We start from the raw sequence: 27,864 nt of genomic DNA, 5'->3' as shown, positions 1-27,864 counted from the left end.
AGGTGAACAGTGAAAGGACAGCAAACTCACAGTTATCAACAACCACACCTAAAACAAAAGCAAATTAAGAGGACAACTAGATCAGGAGTGAACCATAGAAATGAAGATCATGTGGAGGATTAGCAACAGGGGAGTGGGAGAAGGAGAAGGGGGGAGAAGGTACAGAAAATAAGTAGCATAGACAGTAGGTAGAAAATAGATAGGGGGAGGGTAAAAACAGTAGGGGAAATACAGAATCTAAAGAACTTGAGACACGTGTTCATGAACTAAAGGGGGGAATGGTGGGCGAGGGGTGTGCAGGGTGGAGGGGAATGGGGGGGAATAGAACAAATGTAATGGCATAATCAATAAAAAAAAGAAAGGTATAAACACAAATGAAATGCAAAAAGAGATCTGTGCAGTTTATGGCGAAGGTGCCATCCTCCAACTGATTGTGTCAGAAGTGGTTTGCAAAGTCATGATCATGCTAGAGATTTCTCACTGGACGTTGCTCCATGGTCAGGTGGACCAGTCAAAGGCGATGGCAATCAAATCGAGATACTGAGAACAATCAACGTTATACCATGTGGGAGATAGCTGACATATTCAAAATATCCAAATCCATAGAGTTATTGGTAAAAATGAAAAAATGTGTCTTCTATTTTACAGGAAAAACTAAACAGACTTTTTGGCCAACCCAATGTTCTTATTCTTGTTTTTAACATGCGGTTCCTTCTCATGGTACTACGTTCTCCAAGTATGGTCTGCAAAAGAGCTACATCAAACCCCCTGCTTCCTTCCCAAACACTGATTCCACAGGTCTTGGCTAGGAGCCAGGAATTTCTTCTAAACACCCAGAAGATTCCTACACACACTAAAATTTGACATCTATTGCACTAAAATGTAATCTTGTTTATGCCTTTAGGAATAAAGAAAAGGTCACAATTTGTATGTAATCCCTGATAAAGAAATTATTTTAGGCAAAATATATATATTTTTTAGAGATTTTATTTCTTTTTAGAGAAAGGGGAAGGGAGGGAGGGAGGGAAAGATCGATGTGTGATAGATGTCGATCTACTGCCTCCTACACCACACCCCCCTACTGGGGACCTGGCCTGCAACCTAGGCGTGTGCCCTGAATGGGATCTGAACTGGCGACCCTTTGGTTCACAGGCTGGCTCATAATCCACTAAGCCACACCAGCCAGGGCAAGCTTTTTTAAATAAATGAAATTTAGGACTCTGATGAGGGCCATCCGGAGGTGACACTGCAGGGCTCCCATTCTGGTACCCCCCCACTGATCAGCTGATTCACTGTTACTATTCAGCTGCTGGTTTGCAACCGTGCCAACGGAGTTGGGAAACACAGCTAGATCAGTGGGTGTTGGCGCGATGACTCAGAGTCACCTTGGGCGCTGGGTCCTTGGGCGCAGTGGGGTAGGAGGGAAGGCGGCGTGGCGTGCCTGTGTTACAAGTTCTCCGGGAATTCTCTGATAGGCCTCTCCCCGCCTGCTCTGCAGCAAACACTGGCTACCAGGGTCAACTTCAGCTCTGACACAGCAAGATTATAGAGACTCTCCCATCAGCACATGGGAAGACGAGCAGGAGTGGTACCTGACTGCAACAGCCAGGAAACAGATAAGCAAATGTGAGACAGGCTGAAGGACTAAGAACTCTCCACTGGGGGTTGGGGTGGTCTTCCTCATCTCGGTTCTTCCTTCCTACCCTGTGCCCCTTGCACAAAATCTTAGCCCCTAACTGTTCCTGTCCATCTCCAGCTTTCACGGTTTGGACAATTTGGACTTTATTATCTGCGAAAACAGTTCCCAAACAATTTCTCCCTCTTTCAGAACTATACTTGACCAAAGATTCTTCGAAGTAACTGAACTGTAGCTGACCTACTCCTGCTAAAGCCCCAAATTAGAGCACTCCTTTTGTCCAGCATTTTCAAATAAAGGCTTATGCTCTAGTGATTCTACTTCCGTGCCACGGAAAATAATAATTTAGCCTGGTCACAAAGGGTAGAATGAATTGGTTATGGGCCCACTCACTCAAGACCTGAGAAAAAGTTGGTAGTTGATGGAGGAGGAGGTTTGGTTATTTCTCAAGCAGACATCTTAATCATTATGAAAGTTATAAAAAAATAGTTAGATTCAAAGAAAATACTGGGGGGATAACACACTTTCCTGTCTAATTAGGGATAAAGTATATTGATTCATGAGCCGTAAGTGTGTGTGTGTAAGAGAGAGAGAGAGGGATCCGACTGAGCCCAGAAAGACTTTCCAAAGCAAATTGAAAGGAGTGAAAGAAGCAGAGAACCAGGTGGGAAAGGACCATCCAGGTATTTAAACTCCCTCCCCCACCCCACCCCCACCCCACCCCACCTTCCAGTTCTTAACATAATCCAGCAGTTACTGATTGGAATGGTGCTGATTACTTAATTACGTTTAACCACTCAGAGGCCAGCAGAGGCTCCCGTTGGCCAAACTTCCTGTGAAGTTTCAGGATGACTAGGCAGCATTTCTTTGAAGAGGATCAAGGCAGTTAAAATGTTTCAGCAAATCACTCTGGCTCCAAAAGGTTCCAATAGGTTGGGCTTCCCCTAGTCTCAGAACCGGCCTGGTAGAAACAACGGGCTGTCCCAGGGAGGCCTGACCACACCACAGCCCAGAGATAACAAGACCCTACTTTTACATTCAGTTCTAGAAAAGGCATGTCAATGCTCCACTAGGAGATAGATCTACGCCAACCTGTAGCATTGGAAGGAAGAGATTTTATCAGTAACACTGCTCAACGGATTTTCTTTCAATTCAAATTCAGCCCATGAGTGGCAGCCACTGAAAAAGGCTGCTGAGAGCACAAGGTTTCGCTTTATCTTTTCGTAAGAGGACACTGGAGAAACTACCCGACCAAGGTCACTTTCCCTTAAAGGAGAAAAAAAAGTTAGCAGCTTCAACAGATGAAAACCTGGGTAGGTCATAACTCAGTGAAATCAGCAGCCTGGTGAGAGAATCTCTCCAAAACCCTGTAGGAAATTAAGTGCGGATTAGCATAATTAAATGTAAAGTCTCCTTGAGAGCAACTTCTGTTCCTGAAGACTAGAGCCCTTTCTGTGAAACGTATCACAGAAAAATCACAGCGAACTGGATTTGCCAGGCATCACAGCCCTCCCACTTGCACATCGGGTCTGCCAGTGCTGTGATCTAGACAGCACAGAGCAGCGAGACTCAGGGAGGGACTTAATAACGTGGCTTATCTCAGAAAACCACCCCATTCTCTCGTCTCTGCAGAAGTTCATGTGCTCAAGTAGCTGTAATATACTCGGGGGTTTCCCCCAAGTGCACACACTTCCTCAAGAGCTGTAGGAAAAAATACAGTCACAGGGTAAAGGCCAAACACTGTCTCTTCTGAATGCTTAAATAGCCAATTATGTGTCTTAATACATTAATTCTATACAGAGAAAGTCTATTATAGCAAAGTTGAATAAGACATCTTTAAAAATGTACCCTGGGGCCTACATCCCTTCAACTGACAGTAAAATCATTCTCAAAAAAGCCGTTTTAGGCAACATCTCGTATTTTAACTTCCCGGCTGCCAACAAAAAAATATATAAGGAGCAGAAATTAAACTAATTATGTCAGCAGCACAGAGAACAAACCTTTAATTGTATTACACAATAGTTAGACATTGGGGAACAAAACAAAGGCCCTAAGGGTAGAACTTCTTTAGAATATAAATGATTCCCAGTCAATACGACAGAAATCAGTTTGGGCAATAAAGAGATTCATGGTTCGGATGTAAAAATTCAACATCATAAGGCAACACAGAAATATAGTCTAAGAAACAAACCTCTAAAACGGCTTTAAGTCACCCCATCGTAATTTGCATGTGCTGCATCATTAATAAGGCCTCCAAACCAGAATGGTTCTAATCAGCTTTTTTAACGTCCTGCCCACAAAAGAGCCCATTCATTTAGCTGGGAGACAGGTGTTAGCAACAAGCGACCTCTTAGCCAGAGGCCTGGCCTTCCTTCGATAATTGTGGCATGACTGGCAAGTTGAAAGGAGGGCAATTTGAAAGAGGGACAGGGGGAAAAAGGGAAAAAGAAACAAGAGAGACCAAAAGGGAGAAAGGAAGAGAAAGAAAGAAATGGACGTCAGGTGCTACCTAATAGGGCTACCCTCGCAACCTCCTGGCCTGAACTGGACTCCCTGGCTGCACCCGGACACCTAAGGAGAACGCACACAGTGTTACCAAGTTATTCCTGCAGACAGCCACTCTGGATATAAGCTTGCACGCTGCACCTTTTAAAAAAACTGTTTTAAGTGTATAACTCATTCTTCTTAGCCATATTCTCTACTGAATTCTAGTCCTCACTCTTTCATTCACCTTCTGAAGGAGCTGATCAAAGGACAAACACCATTGATTTCACCTGCATGTGAAATCAAAAGAACAAAACAGACAAACAAAATTGAAAGAGACTCAGATACAGACAGAGAACAGCCTGATGGTTGCCAGAGGGGAAAGGAGGTTGGAGGACTGGGTGAAAAAAGGTGATGGGATTGAGAAGTACAAATTGAAAGTGACAAAATGGTCATGGGGGTGTCAAGTACAGCATAGGAAATACAGACAATAACATTGTAATTACATATGGTGTCGGGGGGCACTGGAAACATGGCAGGGGACACTCTGTGAGGCCTACGATTGTCTAATCACTATGCTGCATACCTGAAATTACTACAAAGTAATACTGCATGTAAATTTTAATTGAAAAAGTTTTTTAAACTAAAAAAAAGAGCTGAGTAGATTTTCCTGAAAAGATATAGAGAAGGCTGGATTTAGAAAGACACCTTATGCCTACAGAATAAGAAAGTGGGAACCCTAGCTGGTGTAGCTCAGTGGATTGAGCATGGGCCTACGAACCAAAAGATCAAGGTTCAATTCCCTGTCAGGGCACATGCCTGGGTTGCAGGCCAGTTCCCTGCAGGGGCCAGTTCCCTGCAGGGGATGCACCAGAAGCAACCATACATTGGTATTTCTCTCCTTTCCTTCCCTTCCCTTTCCTTCCCTTCTAAAGATAAATAAATAAAAATTAAAAAAAAAAAGAAAGTGGGAGAAAAGAACAATCACTGAGTTACCTGCAATGCACAAAGAACATATTTTTCTCTTTTTATCCGTGTAACAACCCTGCCATTTCACCTCGCAGGCAAAGAAAACGAAGCTCACAGAGGTTAAGTGACCTCTGTCTACAGGAGGTGCGGGAACTGGATTCCAGACCATAGCTGTCTGTTTCCTAAACTGGTAGGCTTTTCCCAAGTTTAATTTCCTAACATACTTAGTTCCCCAATTCTGCTTTAACTCAGATGGCTCTGTATTTTAGCAGTTTTTCTTCCTTCCATGAACACAGCGAAATACCTATAACTAACTTTGATGGACTATCAAGGTCTTATGGTTTCTATAAGCACTTCCGCTATGTAGAAATGAAAGATCTGCCAACTTGCCTTTATTTTTCAACCCTGCATACGGAGAACCCCCAGGCAGCACTCCTACCCAACACGGATTATAACCAGATGGACTTCCAGTCGTTTCCACATTATCATTCATTCATTCGTCCACTCAGGAAATAAAGGAAGCTACTCTCACCAACCCTCCCTTGTGACCCTAGAGATAATAGAGCAAAGGGAGAGGCCGCTCAGTGAAGTAATTTACATAAAAGTTATAAAAGCTCCTTGTTATCTCTCACGACCAGGAAATGGACTATTCCAGAAAAATCAAACATCCTGAATAACATGATGCTTGTAAAGGGACTATCAATTTATAAAGAATTTCAAAGCAATAAAACAGTCACAATAGAGGCTCCCAAACCCACTACAAATCATAGTCACCTGGGGAGCTTTTGGGACAGATGCCAGAGAGGTTTTTTAAATGTAGATTATGGTCATCACTTACCTACTCAATCAAAACCTCCAGGAGGTGGGACCAGAAAATCTGTATTTCTAGGGAGCCCCTCAGCTGCCAACTGCTGGGTACAGAACCTTTCAAGAAACACTGACTTTTGGGAATTCCTGGCAATAAAACATGCTTAAAAGGCTAAGGCCCTGCTGAACACAATGTGAGCTTCTCTCAAGGCTTCAGGAGACCCCGGGCTCTGCCAGTGGCTCCGGTTCACCCCTACGCTGACCAAACCAGAAGGAAAGGAAAAGTTGAGATTTCACATTGGCAGAAAGCTGGGGAAAAAAACAGCTTTTGTTTTGCTATGAAATCCAAACAGCTAGTTTTCCCCCAGAGGAAATGCAAACTTTATGCTTGCATTAAAAAAAAAAAAGGAAAATGCTTCAAAATATACAGTAGGACTCTCTTAACCAACTGCTTAGCTCAAATTCAGAATGTTAGCAGGCCCAAAAGCAGCAAAAAAGGAGCATATTCAACCCGAGTAAGAGACAGCAGAGAAACTTCAAGACCGTCTTAACTACCAGAAAGGAGGACGATGAGTTTAAATTAAGAATGGCATTCCAGGATTAGGTAAAGCCACGTTCCTGATCATGGCAAAACCAGGTAAAACCTGGAAACGGGGACAGCTGAGGTCTTTGAACACGAGGATGAGGGTTCCTACCCGCCCACAGGGCTTTCATGTGAAATACACCTGAAATACTCCATAATAGGATATCCCATTAAGGGCCCCAACAGGTGTTAGGGTTTCAAAACTCTATGAATAACAAAGTCAAAACAAGAAAGTGACCAGGCCAATCAATGGGAGTTTATGGGTTAGGACATAAAAATACTGGCCTTACAATCACCAAAATCTTTCTTACATAAACAGAAGTAACTGCCAGCAATAACCAGTAACCAAACAAAACTAATAATCAGTCACCATCCCACACAATAATCATGGTCATGAGGCAGCTCGACAGCAATTTAAACCATGTATTTTCATGAAACTCTAAATTGTATCTTAGCTCCGTATTGCAGGGGTTTCACGATTCCAAGGTGCAGAGGTTCATCTTTCCTCCCAAAACATACATTATGCCCAGTACAAGTTTGATGCCCCTAATCGGCCACTAAAACAATAGCAGTATTATTAGATACTATTATGGGTAAAAAAAAAATATCAAGCTGGAATTCACTAGTCTAATACACCTCAGGTTTATGTGGGTAGTTTCCAACACTCTTCCGGCTGGGTTTGGCTGGGTCAAACATCACACCAAACATGTAATTAGGGGGAAAATTGTCTTTTTTTCGATATTGTTGTTAGTTTGCCTCCCTAAATGCTGGTAACTGAAAATGCCTTTTCCACTGCTATCTTAAAAACCCTTAAAGAGGCATTCCTATTAGGTGGTGCTAAGCAGAGTTATGTTAACTGGCTTGGGCTGTGGGAAAGTTTGAAAAACAACTTAATTTGGGGGAGGGGTTTCCAGGAGCATGCATAAAAGACACATGGACGAAACCGCGGGGGTTGGGATGGAGGGTGGGAAGTGGGGATGGCTGGGGTGGGGGGAGTGGTGGAGGGAAAATGGAGACAACTGTACCTGAACAACAATAGAACATGTAAAAAAAAAGAAGAAGAAAACAAACTAATTTTAAGCATTCTGAGAAGGGCTCTCTCATTTTGTTTGTATCATTTTAGCAACTGGTTGAATTAAGTCAACGTAGAGAATTTCCAGCCCAGAGTAAACGGCCGGGACAGCATACCCACCTCATGGGTATGGCAGCTCCCAGTAAGCCGGCCCTCCCAGGTAGATCCAGACATTAAAAAGGGAGTGTCCTAGATTACACACATTTTCTTCAGACACAATCACGGTATGCGTTAGCCCTGCCACATCAGTCTGCAATTGCCATACACAATTTTCAAACATTTTAACACCTCCCAATAAGCTGCAATTTTTGAACTGTACTCTGAAGTCCAGATTAGGAGATTTGACAGAATTTCACAAACGCACATCATTATCGATTTCCGTGAGTGTGAAAGAGAACACAATCAGGAAAAAAAAAGAGTAGGGTGCTCAACCCGAAACCCCCTGAACAGGAAAGAAGTATCACTGCCAGCTCCCAGCCCTAGGACTCTATACAGACTCAGCCCGGCACCCCCGTCTCCTGCCTACCTCCACTCCTAGAAAAGAGGTTCAGTACACGGACCGCCCTGACCACATTTCAGCAACTGGAACTGTCCCTGGGAAAAACACCAGGCTCCTACAAACAGATGTGGCAGCCAAAGGGGAGACCGAAGTCTCCTCTGTCCCTCAAACCACCTGTAAAATGGATGAACACAGGACTGACTGCTTTCTTAGAGGGCCACAGGCACCTGCGATGTTTGTTCACTTCGTCACTGGCCTTTTGCCAGGGTGCAAAGTGACAGTCGTGGGTAAAGCCCTAGTTCCAAGCTAACAATATTCCTTCCCTGGGACAGGCCGGGAGGAGCGCGGTACACTCTCTCCTGATTACACAAGCAGGGTGTCCTTCCTAGAACGAACGGCAGACCAACGAAAAGGGGGGACGATGCCGTTTTCATCTCCGGCCAGCCTGAAACCCAGCTCTGAGCGGCCGGACGCCTGCGGCTCCGGTTCCCTGGTCCGTCTAGCCCAGCCTCCCCACGGCTGGTCAAATGTCTCCGGGTCAGCCAGCTAAGAGCGGCCCCCCTTCCCTCTCCGTCTCAGCCACTGGCGACCTCCCTCCCACACATCGTTATCTCAAACACAGGGCAACTCCCAAAAGAGGGAACCGGGGACCCTGAGGACAGAGCCACACTCCCAAACTTCTCCATCAAGCCTCCAACTCCGGCTGCCTTCCTCCTCTCCCAGGGAGCCCGCAGGGCTGCTGCAGCGGGAAGCGGGGCCGGCTCTGGTCCTTTTCAAGGGGGAGGTCGGCCGCCGCGTACCTGGGTCAGTTTACTCTGTGTAAAGCAGGGTCTTCCCCGCACAAACTAACTGGACCTGCCGGTCTGCAGGGCGTTTGGAGATGTTTGAGGTTACACGGCCCCAGTTACTGCGCCCACGGGGGGAATGCTTTCTTCGAGGGAACTTTGATGGGACAGGTGCAGATTACAATGAAGGGGACTTCCAGCGATGCGGGGGCCCCCATCCCGTGGAGGACAGTGAGAGCCCCAGGCCGCGCTCGGCACCGAAGAGGCGCCCGCAGACCGCACTGCCTGGCCAGCCCCGAGGCCCAGCAGCGCCCCCGCCCCGGCCTCCCCCTGGACCCCCCCCCCACAGGCCAGGCGCCCCACGGGCCGGCGTCGCCGCAGCCTCCTCACCTGCCGCGGCCGCCTGTCCGGCCCGCACCTGGGAGGGGAGGAGAGGGGCCGGATTCAGGCTGAGGACGCCTCAGGCAAGGGGGCTCCAGGCTCCGCCGCGGCAGCGTCTCCGGGGCTGAGGGGTACAGGGGGGCGGACGCGACATCCTCACCGCCTGCCCCAGGAAGTGGGCCCCCCCTATCCATCCCCCAGCCGGCCGGCCCGGCCGCTCCCGCCCCTCCCGCCCCTCGCGTGGCCCCGCCCCCAGCGGGACCCGCCCCCTCCCGGGCGCGCGCCGCGCTCGAGCCACCATAGAGATAGGCGAGGTGGCGGCGGGCTCCAGCGCGGCCCGCGCGCGCGCCCCCTGGCGGAGCCGAGGCCGCCGGAGGAGGGGCGGGCCGAGCCTGAAGCCGGGGCCGGGCGCGGGTTGCGGGTATCTGAGCGTCCGACCTCCGCGCAAGGAGGTGGAGGGTCCGGGGGTCCGAGTCTCAGCTAGGCCATCGGCCAGCTTGGTGACCTTGGGCGAGTCCCTTAACATCGCTGAACTCGCTTCTTAACAAAAAGTTTGAAAGTTGCCTCACCTTCCTATCCCCTCCTTCCGTACCACGCTGTACGCAGGTGAGGGTTCCCGAACGACGATGGAGGAAGCTGAGGCCCATCAGAGCTCACTTGCCTATTCAATGTCCTGTAGCTGGGAGGTATTGTTAGCCAACTTAACTACCATGGCTGAAAGCCTTTTTGAAAGAAAGGGTTTATTGAGCCCTACGGGACCAGGTCCTAGGGAATGAAATTTAAACCAGCAGCAGCAGCAGCGCTGGGTGGAGAAGACAACATGTCCCCGCTGTCCTGGAGCTGACAGGGTGCTTTTCCATATAACACATGGGTAGAAAAATGTAAGTTGTTTGGGAAGAATTTACACTGGCTACAGAGAAGGGGGATAAGGTGAAGCGACGGGGCAGTTCTATGACAGGAGCCCTGTCTATAAGAAAGAAATATTTACTGCTTTTCACTGGTTACAGGCAATAGTCCTGAAGGTCACGCACGTGCAAGATCTGATGGCTCATCTTAATGGGCTAGGAGCCCCCTGGATGGATGTTGATTCAAAGCTGCAACACACATTCAGGAATGTGAGCAGTCTGTCACCTGGCCCGCAGCCATCAACAGGCTAACTGCTCTGCCCTGCTTTCCAGCCCACGGTAATTTAATTTAAAACATTTCAGAATCTTGGCTCTTGTCAATCTCAAACCCCAGGCTTGTCCCACTCACTCCATAGAACCTCCCTCATCTAGCATTTCCCAGGACTGGCTGGTTTCACAGTAGGAAGTTGATACCCCCAGGGGTGTCCAATGTTTTGGCGTCTCTGGGCCACCCTGGAAGAAGAGTTGCCTTGGGCCACACGTTAAATACACTGCGACACGTAATACAGAAAAAAAAAACACCTCAAAATGCTTTAAGTAAATCTACAGTTTCGTGTTGGGCCGCAGGTCGGACCCCTCAGGCAGAGGAAGGCTGTGGAAGAACCAACATGGCTGGGTGATGAGGGGGTGCTGATGAAGCCATTCATCAGCTCTGTACCTTCCCGGGGCGTGCTTACGCTTCCTGAACTCATTTCCTCACCCCTGAAACGCAGGCTGGTACAAGGATGTAAAAGAGCTAAGGAGCTAACACGCCAGGTTTCGTGAACTGTAAAAAGCACCAGGGTTGCACGGGGAATCCTTAGCCACTGTGGGCTGAGAAAACGCCTTGCCATGAAAATAATATAAATCTTAATGCTTTTGACTGGTGTCTATTGACACTTAATTTTCTTATGCTTTAGGTTCCTACGGAGACCTCTCAGAGTTCTTGTGAGCAATTTGTTTTGTTTTGGTTTTTTGCATTTTAAAATAAGAAATACCCAAGGAAAAATCGTTTTATGTGCAGACTCACCTTACAAGTATCATTTCTCACCTTCTCAACAACTCAGCAAACTGAGCAGTATTACACCCATGAAGATCTGCAGATTAAGTATGTCCCCAAAGCCTCACAGAAAAAGACCGAGCTGGAATTTGAAACTGGATCTTTCTACTACCAGGAAGTCAAGGAACGCCTGGCCTTCTAAGAGGCCTCCGGCACCTGAAATAAAGGTAGCCGTCTTTTTCCTACCTGGCTATTCTGGTAACTTTCCTTGATGCAATTCCCTGTCCTCTCTGCTTCTCTTCAGGGTTTTATTTTCCACGTGAAGGCATTTATTGTCTCTTTTTCCCCCCTCTCTGGTTCCCTGTCCCCTGAGATGCCTAGACCTTGGGCATCCTCTCTTATTTCTGAAAAAGATTTGTGATCTGTGATTAAGACACAGTGTTCTCCACCCGGCCTCTCCCTATTACAGTCCCAGAAAGTTAATAGGCCCAAAACAAGGATGGGCTGGGGCCACAGAGAGAGATGTCTTTTTGTAAATGGAAGATTACGAGGTGAGCACTCCCTTCCTGAAGGGAGTGCGTGTCATCCACTGTGCAGCCCAGTGATTGGAGTCTGGACTCACGACGTCCTGTGGAAATCATTTTTTCTGAGCCCTCTGGCCCGTGTGACAGCCAGAACGTCGGGATGCTGCTGAATAATGCGCACATCACCGAAGCAGGAGGCCTCGGAGCCGCGGTCACCCACACTCCTCCTTTCCCCACCTTTCGCATTATCACCATCACTATTTTTCATCTTTATCGTGCCCTTGCACAGAGGCAGTCAATAATGCCTGCATTGTGCTGGTAATCTGAAATCCTTTTCCGCAAGCAATAGTATTTAGTAGTAATAAAACACTAATTTGTCTACCAAGTGACATATTTATAGGAGCTGTTTTCTGGGACAAATTTTTATTATTTCTACTCATTTGCTAAGTACTTTCCAATACATATTTATGAAGCGCATGCCTTTCCCCAAGCAGTAGTGAAAAAAATAAATCACATTATTTCTTTTATTAGCAGCAGCATGGCTTAGAAGTCTCGGTGCCCTGATATTTGTTTGTTCTGGCAAGAGCCAGAATTACCAGTGACCAAGCACCTCCTACGTGCCTGTGAAAGGCACTTACATCAATCATCTGCTTAATTTCCCTGAGACATGTATTTTATGAATAAGGAAAATATAATTCCCCTGCAACATAGATTTTAACCACTAAGACAGAGAGACATTACCTTAAGTGGCTCAGCCATAAAGGGCCCACAGGGTTTTGAACCCAGATCTTTGAACAAGATCCTGAATCATTTGGACCACCACTGAGGCATAAGAAAGGGAGGATGTGGGGTGGGTGCACCAGCCACAGTGGGCAGAGGCAGCACCTGAGGGAGTCAAGGGCACTTGGGTAGAAGAGCTGGCCTGGGAAACTGTCCAGAGTGGCATGACCAGAGCAGTGTGTGGTGGCAGCGTGCAGGGCCATAAAGCCCTGGTCTAAGAGCAAGACCCCAGGAGGAAGCAAGTGTGAGGGGCCAGGTCCTGCAGGAATGTCACTGGGTGGTCTGGCAGAGCAGTGAATGGAAGGCAGTGGCGCTTCCCATGGCCAGGGGAACAGAACTGCGCAGGTTGGAAATTAAAGGCAACATGGGGACAGGAAGTCAGGAATCAGGCCTAGGAATCAGGAGTTCTGGGTTCCAGCCTGGTTCTTCCACCAGGATTACAATTCCTCCTCTTTGGGCCTCAGTTCCTTTTCTTTTCTAATTGATTTTCGAGAGAGAGAGAGAGCGAGCATCAGTTTGTTTTTCACTCATTCACGCACTTGCTGGTTGTTTCTTGTACGTACCCTGCCCAGAGATGGAACACACGACCTTGGTATATATCGGAACGACGCTCTAACCAACGGAGCCTCCCAGCCAGGGCCTGGGCTTCAGTCCCCTTCTCTGTTACGTGGCAGGATGGGCTGGAGGGTCTTCCCAGGCCTCTCAGATCGAACTGTTCTAGGGTCCTCGGTCAGGGACTCAGCACCTGAAACCATAGCAGATCCCTCTGCAGGCCAGAGACGGCCACCAGCTCCATGCTGAATGCCAAGCCCAACTGACTGGGGTGCGGTGTGGGCAAAAATCGCAGAAGACTGCAAGCTCCACAAAAAAAAGAACGCTTGGTTGGTTGGCGGAGTGTTCACGGGCTCAGGCGCAGGGATAGCCCCTGCCTGGCTTAACGTGCAACAGTTTGCTACCGGGACTGCAGAGATGTGCCCACAGGCCCACCGCTCACTGCGTAAGGATACTGAAGGTTAATTTCCCCTGCCGTGTTTCCGGGGGGTAGCTGCACCAGGGTTCCCGCAGGTAGGCTCCCCAGTCCCACCCCCACACAGGCAGACACCCTTGCGCCGGCTTGCCACGCACTTCCAAAGCTCCGTGCTTCTTACCTGTAGCCCTGCTGCGTGTATCACCTTTAAATGTCATCTCATCCATCTACAGCTCTGCCTCCCCCTTTCCCTGAAGCCAGCACTCAACTCATTAATTACACAACAGGCTCTCCAACCGAGACAGGCAACCTTCCTTTAAAAAAATGTGTTCAGGAAGCCCGACCGTTTCTCTACACGGCCTTTTCCCTTCCCTGGTCCTCCTCTCCTCCCACCAGGGTTACGGCTCGCAGATGGATGGCCACAGTGCTGGTAACAGACAGGGGGGCTGTTCCATCCACTAGGCGGGAGGCTGTGGTACAGCTGGCAGGAAGAAAGGGGTAATTACATTGCCTCTCAGAGCCACCGGCAATGAATTTCTGCATGAAGACTAGATTTGCCATGTATTATGTATGCCAGCATCAATTTTCCCAGCTGGCTCTATTTACTGAGCAAATTCTCCTCTGTCTGTTTACGGGCAAGGCCATGGTTCAGCACCTCTGGTTACTCTATACCGTGGAGAGGCCCCACGGGGCACCGTGCATATTAAACGAGTGGCTGGATTCTCCAGGAGCAGGGCGCACCCTCCCTTCCTTAGATTACCTCCCTGGGCCTGCAGGGAGCTCCAGACTCGCCCAGTCCTGGCAATGCAGGCAGGTGTGTGAAACCAAATCAGCAAGTGAAAGAGAAATAACTGTTCTCTGGGGCCCCACTGGGGGGAACTGAAAAACAACCTTCTGGGGTAAATTAGGTGGATCTGGGGCTCAGGGAATTTCCTTCTGACATTTTTAAGAGCAGAACATAGGTGGAAGAAGAGCTTTACATTTACAAGGTTACCGCAACTCAGGAACTCAAAGACAGAGCTAAGGGGAAGACAGCCTCATTTTACAGAGGCAAAAAAAAAAGAGAGAGAGAGAGAAGCAAAGGCAAGCTCCGTGGTTCAACCCCGTGTTAGGATGGAGGGCAGGTAGGTGGTGACGTGCAGGGTCTTCTGTCCTGTCAACGGTGCACTCTTTCGGGGAGTCGCCAGGCCGGGGTGCACTGGGCTCCCACCACAAAGACACATGGTAGAAATGGGGGAGAGAACTTGGCCCCAGAAGGAACTCCCGGGTTTCTCCGCCACGGCGTCCTCTCTCACCGGGGCTCCGTGTGTTCCCACAGACAGAGAAGCTGAGGAAGCTGAGGTGTCTCCCCGCCCAGCCCGAGAGCTTTTCCGGGGGCCCCAACACAGCAGCGGACAGAAGCGTTCCTGCACAGGACAGCCAGGGGCCTTGAGGTCTCTCTCCTTCCCAACCGAGCACAGTCACATCTGCTGTCCCTGTTGTGCTGGACTCTGCTCCAGAGTCCCCCAGGCCCCAACGTCCACCGTCTCCTGGAAACCTGTTGGCTGGGAAAAGGCAGGAGGGAAGGGTCAGTTTTTGAGTTAAGCAACCCAGGTGGGTAAGCCTCTTCAGTTGCAAGGTCTCAGCACCCAAGATTTTCTCTGTGAGATATCTATGGGCATAGAAACCACCCTCAAGGGCCCAGGTCATTTTTTAGTTTTATTATTATAATTTATTGATTTTTAGTGATACAGAGAAAGAGAGTGAGAGAACGAGAGAAAAAAGAGAGAGAGAGAGAGAAACACTGATTTGTTGTTCCACCTGTCTATTCATTGGTTGCTTCTTGTATGTACCCTGACCGGGGCTAGAACCCATAACCTTAGAGTATCAGGACAACACTCTGACACTCCAACCAAATGAACTACCCTGCCAGGGCTTAGTTTTACTGTGTATCAGTATTACTATTACGAGTTTTCTTTGCCCCTGGGACCGGCTCACCAGACGGGGAGACTTGGTCAGACACATGGTGCGCCGACTGCCTGGTGCCCCTGCCCCTTCGCCGCCGGCCAGGACCACCCGCGTGCTGGGCACGAAGCTCCAGGAGCGGCCCAGCGCGGGTCTGAGCTTCCCGCTGTCCCTGTCTCGGGTCATGTGGTTGGTCACCTGCAGCAGAAAGAGGCAAAGGCTTACAGATGCAAAATGCCCGTGGGGAGGACACCTGCTCCTACCGCTCCATTTTACAGGTGGGATCGAGAGGCCCGTGAGCAGAAACGCCTTCCCTGAGGCTCCATAACTCATCCACAGCCGCCCTGACCTAGAGCCCTGGGCTCCGGACTTGTGCACAGTTCTTTCCACCAAAGCACGATGTCTCGGGCTTGACACCAACAGAGCTGATGGGCACGCGTCTGGGAATAAGCAGACGTGCTGTCTGCGCTTCCTAAAGGGAGGCCACTGGTGGGCTCAGGCCGACACCCCCAGCCCTGCAGATGGGCATCCTGAGACCATGTCCCACCACGTGTCAGGGGGGCACCGGTGTACAGGGGGCATCGTCTGGAAAGGGGATCCTGATCTGGTTGGTCAGCTCTACTCTGCCTGGGCTGGTCATGGGTAAGAGAACCCTGTAACACGGGTTTAAACAAGAATATACGTAACTGCTAAAAATGGCATTCTGGAAGGATCTTTAAAGACATGAGAAACAGAATGAGATGGCCAGTTATTTTTTAACACAGTGACAGTCTTTTTGGAAAGCTGGTTAAAAGCACATGCATGTATGCAGAGAAAGAAGATTCTACGGACACATGTAAAAATATGGTTTCTGCAGAGGTGGCACCTGAGTACAGATTTGACTCTTATATTTATTTTTTACCCTCCCTAGGAGAAGCATGCAGACTTGTAAGAAATTACTCCATAAGCAGAAAATCTCATTTTAAAAGCAAAAAGGTCCCTTTCTAGGAAGCTCTGAAAAAACTGGGGGGACAGAAGCCAAACAAGTGGCTGTGTGGGGTGGGGGTTCGGGGCTGAGAGAAACGAACACTCAGTGACGGGACTGCCATGGGTGACAAGACAGGACACAGTTGCAGCCAAACTTCGAACCAGAAGCACTCACTCCATGTGAGTTCACCTACATTAAAGAGAGTAAAAGGAGAAGCAAGACCGCCCCGATTGCTTGGCTGTTTGTGGACCGACCCCCTCCTGGTCCAGAGCTCTAGATGACCCAGGGAAGCTGAGCTGTGACCCTTTCCTAAAGGGCCACTTGTGGGTTCAGAAGGTGCTGTTTAAGAGAAATAAAGAAGCTTCTATTTAAGGCAAAAAATTTCTAGCTATAGGTAGAAATCCTGTTCCTCTTCCCCCTGGGGAGAGCCCAGCGATGAGGGGGAAGACAAGCACGGCTGGCCAAGCGCACTTCCTCACCACCACTGCCACGCCAAGGTCCCGGGCCAGGGTCTTCAGCTCTTGGGCCAGCTGCATCATCAAGGCCAAGCCTGGAGGAGGAGAAGCAGAGGAGGAGGGCAGAGGGCAGGGGGGAGCTGGGGTGGGGGCCAGCTGGAGGCTGGACTCCAGAGCTGGGAGACGGGACCACAGCCCTAACCCTGGGCTCTGCCACACAGAGCACTCACCTTCCCTCTGCTGACCTCCCAGAAGTGGGGAGACCACAGCGGTGACAGAGTCCACAATGACCACCTTCACATTCCCTGAAGAATCGCTCACCTAAGGGGTTGGGGGAAGCAGGGGTGATGCTGAGCCACTCGGCCTCTAGAGGGCTCCCTAGAGGCCCCCCGGCTGCGGACAAGCTTGCTCCTCCCACAAACTGGTAAGATCTGATCACACACACACACCCCAGGCGTCACCAAATTCCAGCAAATGTCTTTTCTCCAACCCCGTATGTACACCTAACAGAATACCTGGGTGGACAGAGAGGGTTTAAATCACAGGACATCCCAGGTAGCCTGAGCTAATGAAATTTGAGAACTCCCTGTTCAGAGTGTTGCGGCCCCTGGTCAAGGATTTTCTTAGTGGCCATCTTGGTCCTCTTGGCCAGGCCCCCACCATCTCCTCAGGCCGCTCTTTCCCCTCTCCTGCTTACCCCCCAAATCCCTAACTTCCTGGGAGTTTAGTTTTCTCTTCACTTCACGGTCTCCTTCTAGCTCTGCCTCCAGGGCTCATCTTCCGTATCGAAAATGGTTCCAAATATAGACTTATCTAGACAGCCATCTGTTAAAAGCCACAATTTTTGTCTCTACACAAGATTAGCATCCTCCTGGTTTCCTGGACCTAAACTGACTTGGATGCTTCCCTGCTCCCTTACCTCTTCTTTTCATTTGTTCAGGGTTTTATTTATTTATTTTTAGAGAGAGGGGAAGGGAGGGAGAACGAGAGGCAGAGGAACATCAGTGTGGGAGAGATACACCGATCGGTTGCCTCCTGCACGCCCCCACGGGGGGACCTGGCCCGCAACCCAGGCACGTGCCCTCCTGACTGGGAATCGGACTGCTGACCCGTCAGGTCACAGGCTGGTGCTCAATCCACCAAGCCACGCCAGCCAGGGCTCCCTCACTTCTTACATCCAAGTCATTTGCTGATTCTGCTTCCTCAACCCTGTTTTTCACCTTGCGTCAGCCGAGTCTGGGATAGTCCGCATTGTCTGCTCTTTCTCTGGAATGTCTTCCTTCACCTCACACTTACTCACTCCTGGCCAGTCAGCAGCTTATCTAAGACGGGGTGGCAAGAAAGAGAGAGGGGAGAACTGAATCTGGCTTAGCCCGCCTCACTTTTGGGGAGAGCAGGTTGAAATCTCTGGCTGAAGTGGGACAGCAAGCCTTTCCCCGCTTGTAGCTGTGGCGCCATCAGGTCCTCTGTGGTGGGGAGACCCTAAGGTGGTCCCCGAATTCCCTGCCTTTGGGTTCTCAGGCTCTTGTATAAGCAACCCCCACCCCTTGACCGTGGATGAGCCCTGTGACTTCCTCTAACTAATAAAATGTCAAAGGTCTTGGAGAGTCACTGTCTTAATTAGGCTGTGTTACATGGCGAAGGGAATGAACATCACTCCCGTGATTACGTTATATTATATAAGACAGCACGTGGCCCTGGCTGGTGTAGCTCAGTGGACTGAACGCAGGCCTGCAAACCAAAGGGTCACCAGTTCGATTCCCAGTCAGGGAACATGACTGGGAAGGGGCCCAGGTGTCCAGTAGGGGGTGCGTGAGAGGCAACCACCCACTGATGTTTCTCTCCCTCTTTTTCTCCCTCCCTTCCCCTCTCTAGAAATAAATAAATAAAATATTTAATTTATAAAAAAAAAGGCTATAACAAAAGACGATGAAGGACCAGCAATTCCGCTTCTAGGTATTTACCCGAAGTGATAACTAAACACTAAACACTAAACTGAAAAGACATATGCAGGATACAGTCACTGCAGCACTATTCGCGATGGCTAAGACAGGGAAGCGATCTAAACGTCCATCAGCAGGTGAGTGGATAAAGAAGTTGTGCACATATACAGTAAAGTATGACTCAGCCATTGAAAGAAAACAGAGTGAAACCTTGCCCCCCTGCAGTAATACGGACGGCCCTAGAAGGCACTGTGCTGAGGGAATTAAGTCGGAGAAAGAGAAATCTCACATGACTTCACCTATATGTAGAATCTAAAACACAAAATAAACAACACAGAGACCGAAATCAGACTCACAGATACAGAGAACATTTTGATGGTTACTCCATGGGAGGGAGGCTGCGGGGAAGGGTTGAAAAAGTGAAGGGATTATGAAGTACTGGGTTGGCCAGTAAGTTCGCTTAGTTTATTTTTTGTACAAAGGCTCTCGAAGTGCTCAGTTGTCTTTCACTTCATTTGAAACAAGTGTGTTAGACGGCATCGTGACAGCCGTCATCTCCACGGGCATTAAAAAAAAAACACGTCAAAATGGGGGAGCTTTTGTGCAGCCATTTTAATATTGAAGATGGAAGAAAATATGCAACATTTTGGGGGTGTTATAATTTATTATCTTAAGAAAGGTAAAAACGCAACTGAAATGCAGAAAAAGATTTGTGCAGTGAACGGAGAAGGTGCTGTGATGGGTTGAATGTGTCAAAACAGTTTGCGAAGTTTCTTGGTACTACAGACATTCTGGCCGAATAATTCCCTGCTGTGGGGCTGTCTTATGTGCTGGAAGATGTTCAGCGGCAACCCCGGCCTCTGCCCACTAGGAGCCAATAGCAGGAGATAGCCGACATACTCAAAATATCCAACTCAATAGAGTTATTGGTGAAAATGAAAAATGTGTCTTTGATCTTACGGAAAACACTGAACAGACTTTCTGGCCAACCCAATATCTATTCTCACCGCCCTGAACATGGATGTGGATGTATAAAAACACGAGGCTAGAGCAAGAGCAGCCACTCGGCAATGACGAGAGGAAAGAGCAAGAGACTCAGACACACCAGCCTAGAGCCCCAATGATGTGGCCCTGCCGAGCCCCAGACACATCGGAGGTCCTCAGATGTCCTCGAAGCGTGAGTGTCTGGCAGCCACACTCTATTATTTGCAGCTGAAAACTGGTCCCGTGGGAGCTGCAGAGATGAATGCAACACGATCCTTGTACTCAGGGGGGTTACTATGTAGTGGGCAGGAGGAGCATATAAACAAGGAGGCGCTCTGAACCCATCAGGCACAGCTGGAGTTGCCAGACTGCACATCTGCATCTCCAGAGAGTCTGTAATAGGACATCTGCCCGTGAACAGTGAGCACCAGAGCAGGGAGGGGCAGAGCAGCAGGCTCACCTGCTGGGCTACAGCACCTCGGAGGTCCTGCAGCACATCCAACACCTGGAAGACGTCAAAGGCACGCGCCACCTGGATTCTCCGGAGAGCTGCTGCCTGAGAGAAGAGGGGGCTCTGGATTAGAGGGAGCAGGGCCGAGCAAGATGAAGGGGGACTTTGAGGCTGAGCAGGAACAGGCATCTGGAGGGCAGGACTCAGGTCCAGGAAGGCAAGCGGGCTTTGTCTCAGGGGCCAGCTGTCCCTGTGGTGGCTGCCTGGGTGCTGAGCTGTGAAGCTAAGTCCGGGATCAGTGGAAAAGAGTGCATGGACTAAATTAGTGGTGTCTGCCATGGGCAATAAATAGGGTAGGATGAGTGATGCTGGGCGTTTGCCAGGCCTGAACTGAGGTATGCAGGGAGCTGGGTTCCCCAGGAGGGTGGTGTGGGTAGGATCCAAGCTGGGATGGGGTCGTAACAGGGAGGCTTGACGGATGCAGGAAGTATTGATAGAGCAGCAACTTTCGATCCCAGAAAGGGCTATTCGTCTGAATGGCCAACTTTCTTACAATGTAAGGGTAATGGGGGTCTTCGTGTCCGAGCCTCGGAGGAATCCAACACCCCGCCCCTTACCTGCTCCCCCTCATCCGGGGTTCTCGCCTGAAGCAGCTGGAGGATGCGGGAGGCCGTCAGCCCTCCGTTGGCATCAACGTACAGGACGTTCTGCTGCAGGCCCTGGGCCACATTTGCAGCCACACAAAGACATACCTGAGTTAGAGACAAGGCGCCGGGTGAACTAGACCCTCAGGGACTGCCCCGAATGTGAGCTCCCCACCAGCTCCAGTTCAGATCCCGGGGACAAGAAGGGGCGGAGTTCAAGGCCAACTCCTAACCACTCACCTTCTCTCTTCCGAGCTCCAAATCACATGCCACTGGCTGAAGCTTCCCCAGGGGTCCAGGACCACACACCTACCTCCCCCAATCCTCCTGGCTGCCGGCTGCTCCTGTTACCTGGGTTTTGCCGCTACCCGGGACTCCCACAATTTCAGTCACTTCTCCGGTGTAGAGACCAGCATCGAGCAGTTTGTCTAGGCTGATGGCAGAAGAGGAAGGAGGAGAATCAACCCAGGGGACTGGAGAGTAGGGAGGGAAGTAGTAGCCAAGAAGAAAAACACGACATTCCTTCCAAGCGCTGCCTGTGTCCTGAGACAGTGGCTTAAAAACCATCTGTCCACAGAGGTCTCTGCTGCCCCATCGGGCCTTCCTTCATTCCCCATCTCAGCCCCTGTTGTTTTCCTGGATAATATTTACCATGTTTTTAACTTTGAAATAATTATAGATTCACAGGAAGCTGCAAAAAAAATGCAGGGGGAGGTCCCACGTACCCCTCACCTAGCCTTCCCCAAGGGCGGTGGCCTGCATGATGGGAGGAACTGTACTTCGGTGCAGTATCATCAACCGACATTGACGGAGTCCACAAGCTTCTTCTGATTTTGCCGTATTACTTTCATGTGTGTCTGTGTGTACGGTTCTGTGCCATTTCATCACACATCTCCACGAATGATTATGCGAATACCACAATCAAGACACAAACATTTCCAGCCCTACCAGGCTCCCTGGTGCTACCCTGTGGTATCCACATCCCTCCCCTACGCTTAGCAACCCCTGGCAACCACCCCTGGCAACCACCAACCTGTTCTCCACCTCTACTGTTACTTTAAGAACGGTGCATACATAGAATCATAAAGCGTGTGAGCCCTGTGATTGGCTTCTTCACTCAGCACCGTCCCGCTGAGATCCACCCAGCTGCTGTGTGTGTTGCTAGTCTGCCCCCTGCCATCACTGAGAGGCCCTCCATGGTGTGGATGCACCAAGTTCGTTTAACGGGCCACCCACCGGAGGAGGGCATTTCAGCTGTTCCCAGTTTGGCACAATTATAAATAGAGCTGCTATGAACATTTGTGTACAGATTTTGCGTAAACCTCAGTTTTTGTTTCTCTGGAATAAATGCCCAAGAATATGTGGCTGGGATGTAAAGTAAGTGCATATTAATTTTATAGGAAACCACTACTCCCCAGAGTGGCTATGCCATTTTATTTTTCCACTAGCAAAGTATGAGTGATCCAGTTTCTCCGCATCCTCATCAGCACTTGGTGTTATCATCACTGATTATTTTAGCCATTCTGATAGGAGTATAGCAATATCTCCTCGTGGTTTTAATGAATCTCCTCCTCATCTCCCTAATGAATAATGATGCTGAACATCCTTTTATTTGCCAGCTGTATGCCCCCTCTGGGGAATGTCTGTTCGTGCCTTTTGCCCATTTTCTAATTAGATTGCATTATAGCCGAGGCTTAAGAATTTTTTATATATTCTAGATGCAAGTCCTTTGTTGGCTACGTGGCTTAAAATATTTTCCCTACTTCATAGCTTGTTTTTTCATCCTCTTTTGCAGAGTAAAAGTTCATACTTGCGATTAGTGTTTAATTTTGACTTTCTTATGTAAAAAATTATGAATTTTACTGCTCATACTTTCGTTTCAAATCTAAGAACTCCTGGCCTCACCCTAGGTCCCAAAGATTTTCTCCTGTTTTGTTCTAAAAGATTAATAGCTTAAAGTTTTACATCGAAGTCCATGACCCATTTTCAATCTTAGGTTCATCTATTTATTCCCTGGGATGCTCAATAGCTCCAGCACCCTTTGTTCAAAAGGCTGCATTGCTCCTCCGCTGGTGTGTTTCTGCACCTTTGTCAAAAATCAGCCAGACACACCTGGGGTCTATTTCTGGGTCCTCTATTCCGCTCCATCGATCTGTACGTCTGTCTCTCCGCAATGCCGCATTTGTCTTGATTACTGCAGCTATACAGTAGGCCTTACTGTTTGGGAGAGTGATTCCTGCACCTTTATTCTTCTTTTTCAAAATTGTTTTAGCTGTTCTAGGCCATTGGCTCTTCCATAAAATGATGAGAATAAGCCTACTTCTACAAAATAACTTTGCTGGGGTTTTTGGTAGGAACGGCACTGAAGCTATCGATCATTTTCGGGAGAACTGGTATCTCTGCCATGTTCAGTCTCCCGACCCGTAAATGTCCCTCCGTTTACTTGGGTCCTCTTTGATTTCCTTCATCAGCAATTTTTCATGTTCGGCGTGCAGATCCTATCCCTGTTTTGCCAGATGGAGACCTATGTATTTCATTGTCTTGGAAGCAACTTTAAATGATATTGTGTTTCTAACTTTCATTTCCACATGTTCATTTTGAGTGTATAGAAGCACAATTGATTTTCACGTTCCTCTTACGCCCTGCGACCTTGCTGAGTTCACTTAGTACTGGCAGTCCCAGGGTTTGGAATTATTTTCTGTTTGCTTATTTTTGTCTGCCCTCCCCATTCGGCCCAGAGCCCCTTGGGGCAAGAGCTGGGCCTTGCTCACTGTCACACCCCAACGCAGGCACGTCGCCCGAACCCAGGAGCCCTGCAGTGACTGTGCCCAGAGAAGGGAGCGATGGGACGGTGCTGTCTAGTCCCTATTATCGTCAGCGCTCCGGCTGCAGAAGCCTTGGGGTAAAATTCAGGACACAGCCAATTCCTAATGCAAGATCTGCCCCTGAACCACCACGACGCAGACAACTAACTGGCCTCCACGTGCTGCCCAACGCACAGGCTGAAGACCCTCCTCCTCCACCAGAGCCTGTACCAGTGCCGCCAAGCCCGGACCACAAGCCTGGACCAAGCCCGGCACGAGCAAGGCAGAAACCTGGGCAGTCATCTCTGATTCTTCACACCTGTGTCCCACCTGGTAGGAGGGCCTGTTGCGTCTTCTCTTCAACGCATCTCCCACTGTCACCTGCCTTGGATCTGACCCACGCACCCCAGCACCCCTGAGCCCCTCCTCTGCCAGCCGCCCGGGTCCCGTCCGCCTCGCACACCCCACCACACTGCCCGTAGCTCCACTTCCACAATACAGCCCTCCTCCTGCCTCAAAGGAGGAAACAGGGCAGACAAGTCACAGTCAGGTTTTTAGACCTAGGCGTGTGACAGTTGTGACTTCAGTGCCTACTCTGCCACTTACCAGCTGCATGACCTTGAGCAAGCCACTGAGCCCGAGTCCCCGCTGCCTCACCTGCAGACTGGTGGTTTTCACTGTGATGCGCTCAGTGGTGGCCATGAACTACACGCATGGTGCCCGGTTCTTGGTGAGCACCCAGAGACAGCCCACCCTTCCTCAACAGCCAAGGCCTGCCTCCTTCACGGAACCTTCCCGAACCACTCTGCCCTCCTGGGCAGTGGCCCACTGCGGCTGCAGCCCTGCCAGCGTACCAGCTGACTGCTCCCTGAACGAGTCCTCTGAGTCTGCTGGTTTTACAAGCTCCCCAAGCCCACAGGCCGAGTCTGCTTCCTGTTAATCGTCACTCCCTCCGCAGGCTGCCTCCATACCTTCATGCATCCGCCTGTTGGGCTCACGGAGCTTGTCTCCACCCCACACTCCTTTAAGTGCAGGAGCCTGCCAGCAGGTAGCTGGCAACCAGGAGGCCTGGCAACCAGGAGGCCGTCAGCCGGTGCTAGACGGGTAACAGGCTCAGCTCCCCAACCAGGAGCCACGAGCACCACGCTGGGTGGACCATGCTGAGAGGCTGCATCGTGAGAGCAGCAAGGGCCAAAGCAGCCCCAAGACCCCTGTGGTGGCGGACTTCACCCAATTCCGCACCAGCAGGTGGGGAAAGGGGTCAGACCCCCTTAGCCAGAAAGTGGCTGTGGTCTTCTACCTCGCCCCTCTCCAAAGGGCACAGTGGAATGTAACTGCTCCTTCATAGTCACGTCCCCTTCCACCGCAGAGTGTGGGGCGTGAATCAAGCATCCCAGGGCTGCATCCCCAAATCCACCCCTTGCTCCTCCTGGGCTCAACTCAAGGGGTTAGTTAATGATCATTAACGCACACTCTGAAGAGATTGTGTAACTTGTCCTCAGTGGCTGGGAGACTCGAGGCTCTCGATAAATGCTGGTCCGGCCTGCTCTTTCTTGTCTGATCCTTAAGTGAAACAGGACAGAGAGCCCAAAGAAGAGCTGCTCCGATCTGCTAAATGGTAACAAAATGCTGACATCTTGTGTTACAGAGCAGCGGTTATTAACCAGGGGTGATTCTGTCCCTCAGGGGTCACCCGGCAATGTCTGGACACATTTCTGATCATCACAACTTGGGGAGGAGGGAGGTGCTACTGGCATCCAGGGCAGAGGGGCTTGGGAATGTAGCCAAACACCCTGCAGCACACAGGACATCCCCCCACCCCCTCCACTGCCCCACCAGCAAATAATGATGCATCCCAGAATGTTGGGAGTGCGAGCTCGCCAAACCCTGTAGTAAGTAAGGTAAGACAGCTCAGAAGCCCTGTCCATTGGTCCATGCTGCCCTCACCCCTGCTTGAGAAACCCTGCTCTCTCCAGACTCAGCCACCAAAAGCCAAGTCGGAAGCATCCATGTCCTCCTGACTCTCACCTTCTTCTCAAAATACACATACAAACCTTCCAATGCCTGTGGACAGGATGGCAGTGGAGGTCTTCAGTTCCTCGTAGAGATCAGCGCCATTGAAGGGGAAAGCTGAGAACTGAGCCAACAGCACCCGCCTCAGGGCAACCAGGGCCTGCAGAAGAGGTGGGGGCAGCTCAGGACGGAGCCAGGGGCACGTCAACCCAGAGCAGAGAACTCAGGAATGAGCAATGACCAGGCAAGGGAGGGGGCATCTCGGAGTCCCTTGTGCCCCTCCCCACTCATGAATCTCTGGGAACCCTTTGAACGGGGACAGATATTTGCAGATGCCCAGGTCTGGAATGAGATCATCAGCTCACCTTATAAGACAAGCCACATTTCTGGGCTACCTCCTCCAGGTCTGCGGAAACCAGGTCCGCCACTGAAAACAAAATGTGTGGTTGATTGGCAGAAAGGGCGGGGCTTCCCATGCTTGGCTTTTCCCGTCTGTAAAATGGGGTGACAGTTCTCCCTTGGGGCAGGCCCTCTTAGGAAGCCTGCGAGAACTGACAGAGGACCAGGCGTGGTGCAGGGCACACAGTAGGGGTTCTGCCCTGCTAGGGGCTGTGCTCGGCCACGCCCACTACCCCCGAGCCTCTCCACAAGGGTGGGGAGCAGAGGAGGAAGGGGACGCCCCTCCCCCCGGGTATGCCAGGGCCGCGGGGCCACCTCCGCGGTGTGCCCAGCTGTGTGGCAGGCGCACGCGGTCACCTGTTTTGATTCCGTGGCTCCTCAGAAGCTGGACCATGTCCTGGGTGAGGCCCGGGCAAAGGCCGGCCCTGAGCACGCCCATGGTCCCCGGGGCCCCGGGCCGCCCGGCCCGTGGGCACCCTCACCGCCCTCTCCAGACGCCCCTCGGCCCCCCTTTCTGGACCCGGGCCAGGCGGCGCGCTCCGCGCGGGGGGGGCTGGTGCAGCCAGCCCCACGCGGGGTCCCGGGCGCCCTAGGCTCGCCAGTCCCGCCCGGCCGCCGCTTCCGGCTTCCTGGCTCCAAAGCCGGGCGGGCAGCGCCATCTGCTGGCCGCGAGGGGCGGTGCGCGGCCTCCTGCGGCAAGTTGGGGCGGACACAAGCCGAGTCTGAACCGCCCCACGCACTGGGGCGCATTTTCCACTTGGACATGCATCTCCTGCAGGCGTCACGTGCGCTCCGAGTCCGCGCCAAACACGCACACACGCCGACCTGTGATCCTCTGTTCTAAACGCTGGGCCAGAAAGTTCCAGAAGACTGACCGTCCCCATGCTCAAGGGACCTACCTACTGGTGTGGGCAAGGCAACGAAGAGGAATCCAACCAACCGGATAGGATACTACGTGATGGGTGCCAAGAACACACAGAGGGCACTGCTTCTCTGATTTGTCCATCTTTAATAAATAACATTTTTTATTGATTGATTTTAGAGAGAGAGAGGAACGGGGAGGGAGAGATCGGTTTTGCTGTTCCACTCATTTGGTAGAATGGTTTTTTTGTTGTTAGATTTGTTAGATTCCATTCATTGGTAGATTCAAGATTTTATTCATTTATCTTTAGAGGGGAAGGGAAAGAGAGAGGGAGAGAAATATCAATGTATGGTTGCCTCTCGTGTATCCCGCACTGGGAACTGGCCCACAACCCAGGCATGTGTCCTGACTGGGAATTGAACCCCAGTCCTCTCGTTCACAGGCCCACACACAATCCACTGAGCTACACCAGCCAGGGCTCATTGGTAGATTCTTATATGTGCCCTGACCTGGGATCTAACCGGCAACCTTGGTGCAGAGGGAAAACAGCCAGCTAGCTGTGGGGTCAGGGCCAATAACATTTAAACAAACAAACAAACAAACAAAAATGCTGAGTGTATAGGACACAAAGTATAAGATTTGGTGTTTTTAAACGTCCTTTCCTTTGCCTTATCTTCTAGAAGAAACATAACAACCTTATGGGGGTGTCTCCTCATAATCCAATGAGGTGGGCACTGTTTTTATCGTGTTTCATAGATGAGGAAGCTCAGGCTCCAGAGGTGCGGTCACAGCGCCGCAGAGGACAGAGCCTGCGAGGGCAGAGCTGGACTTCAGTCCGTCAGACACGTGCCCTCTAAGTGCAACGCCGGTTCAGCTGTAACAGCCTCTCTTCCCACCACGGAGGTCGTGTGTATGTTTTTTCCTGCAGTGGAGGGGCCTCCTTGAGAATAGAAATAATGTCTGGTCCATCTCTATCCCTTTGCATTGCCCTCCTGTGTCACTCAACACATGGGGACCTTTGGGGTCA

At 50.3% G+C, this 27,864-nt stretch overlaps 2 protein-coding genes and 1 long non-coding RNA gene across 8 annotated transcripts in view; 1 reads left to right on the top strand and 2 right to left on the bottom strand.

Moving 5' to 3' along the window:
• RFFL (ring finger and FYVE like domain containing E3 ubiquitin protein ligase) overlaps window positions 1–9,316 on the bottom strand; it is a 63,017-nt gene extending 53,701 nt beyond the window's left edge. The window contains exon 1 of one of the 3 annotated variants that reach the window (XM_053661156.1): window positions 9,226–9,316. The gene's annotated coding sequence lies outside the window, so the exon portion shown is untranslated. Of the gene's footprint in view, window positions 1–8,077; window positions 8,779–9,225 lie in introns of those variants that run through there. The other 2 variants (XM_037167247.2, XM_037167250.2) reach the window with 2 other exon arrangements.
• Window positions 9,317–9,682: 366 nt separating this feature from the next.
• On the top strand, window positions 9,683–11,297 carry LOC128626790 (uncharacterized). Its single transcript, XR_008390852.1, has 3 exons — window positions 9,683–9,822; window positions 10,224–10,400; window positions 11,021–11,297. It is a non-coding gene; the product is annotated as an uncharacterized LOC128626790 (long non-coding RNA).
• Window positions 11,298–12,201: 904 nt separating this feature from the next.
• RAD51D (RAD51 paralog D) lies at window positions 12,202–26,576 on the bottom strand. 4 transcript variants are annotated; one of them, XM_037167322.2, is made up of 11 exons: window positions 26,333–26,575; window positions 25,942–26,003; window positions 25,618–25,736; window positions 21,111–21,192; window positions 20,733–20,867; window positions 20,125–20,220; window positions 19,786–19,914; window positions 16,968–17,058; window positions 16,762–16,832; window positions 15,349–15,513; window positions 12,202–14,915 (listed from the first exon to the last, which is right to left on the bottom strand). In XM_037167322.2, exons 1-11 carry the CDS (start codon window positions 26,412–26,414, stop codon window positions 14,832–14,834), a joined length of 1,116 nt encoding a protein of 371 aa, XP_037023217.2. In that variant the 5' UTR covers window positions 26,415–26,575; the 3' UTR covers window positions 12,202–14,831. The 4 variants fall into 4 exon arrangements, with proteins under 4 accessions (XP_037023217.2, XP_037023220.2, XP_037023219.2 ...); XM_053661373.1 differs by lacking the exon at window positions 12,202–14,915 and adding an exon at window positions 16,383–16,471 and having other exon boundaries at window positions 15,426–15,513; window positions 26,333–26,576; XM_037167325.2 differs by lacking the exon at window positions 15,349–15,513 and having other exon boundaries at window positions 26,333–26,576.
• Between the last annotated feature and the right edge of the window lie 1,288 nt (window positions 26,577–27,864).

The sequence above is a fragment of the Artibeus jamaicensis genome, unplaced genomic scaffold, assembly GCF_021234435.1.
Source record: "Artibeus jamaicensis isolate MK-2021 breed Jamaican fruit bat unplaced genomic scaffold, CSHL_Jam_final contig_2259, whole genome shotgun sequence".
Lineage (NCBI taxonomy): Eukaryota > Metazoa > Chordata > Mammalia > Chiroptera > Phyllostomidae > Artibeus > Artibeus jamaicensis.
This window is presented reverse-complemented; position numbering and strand designations above follow the sequence as displayed.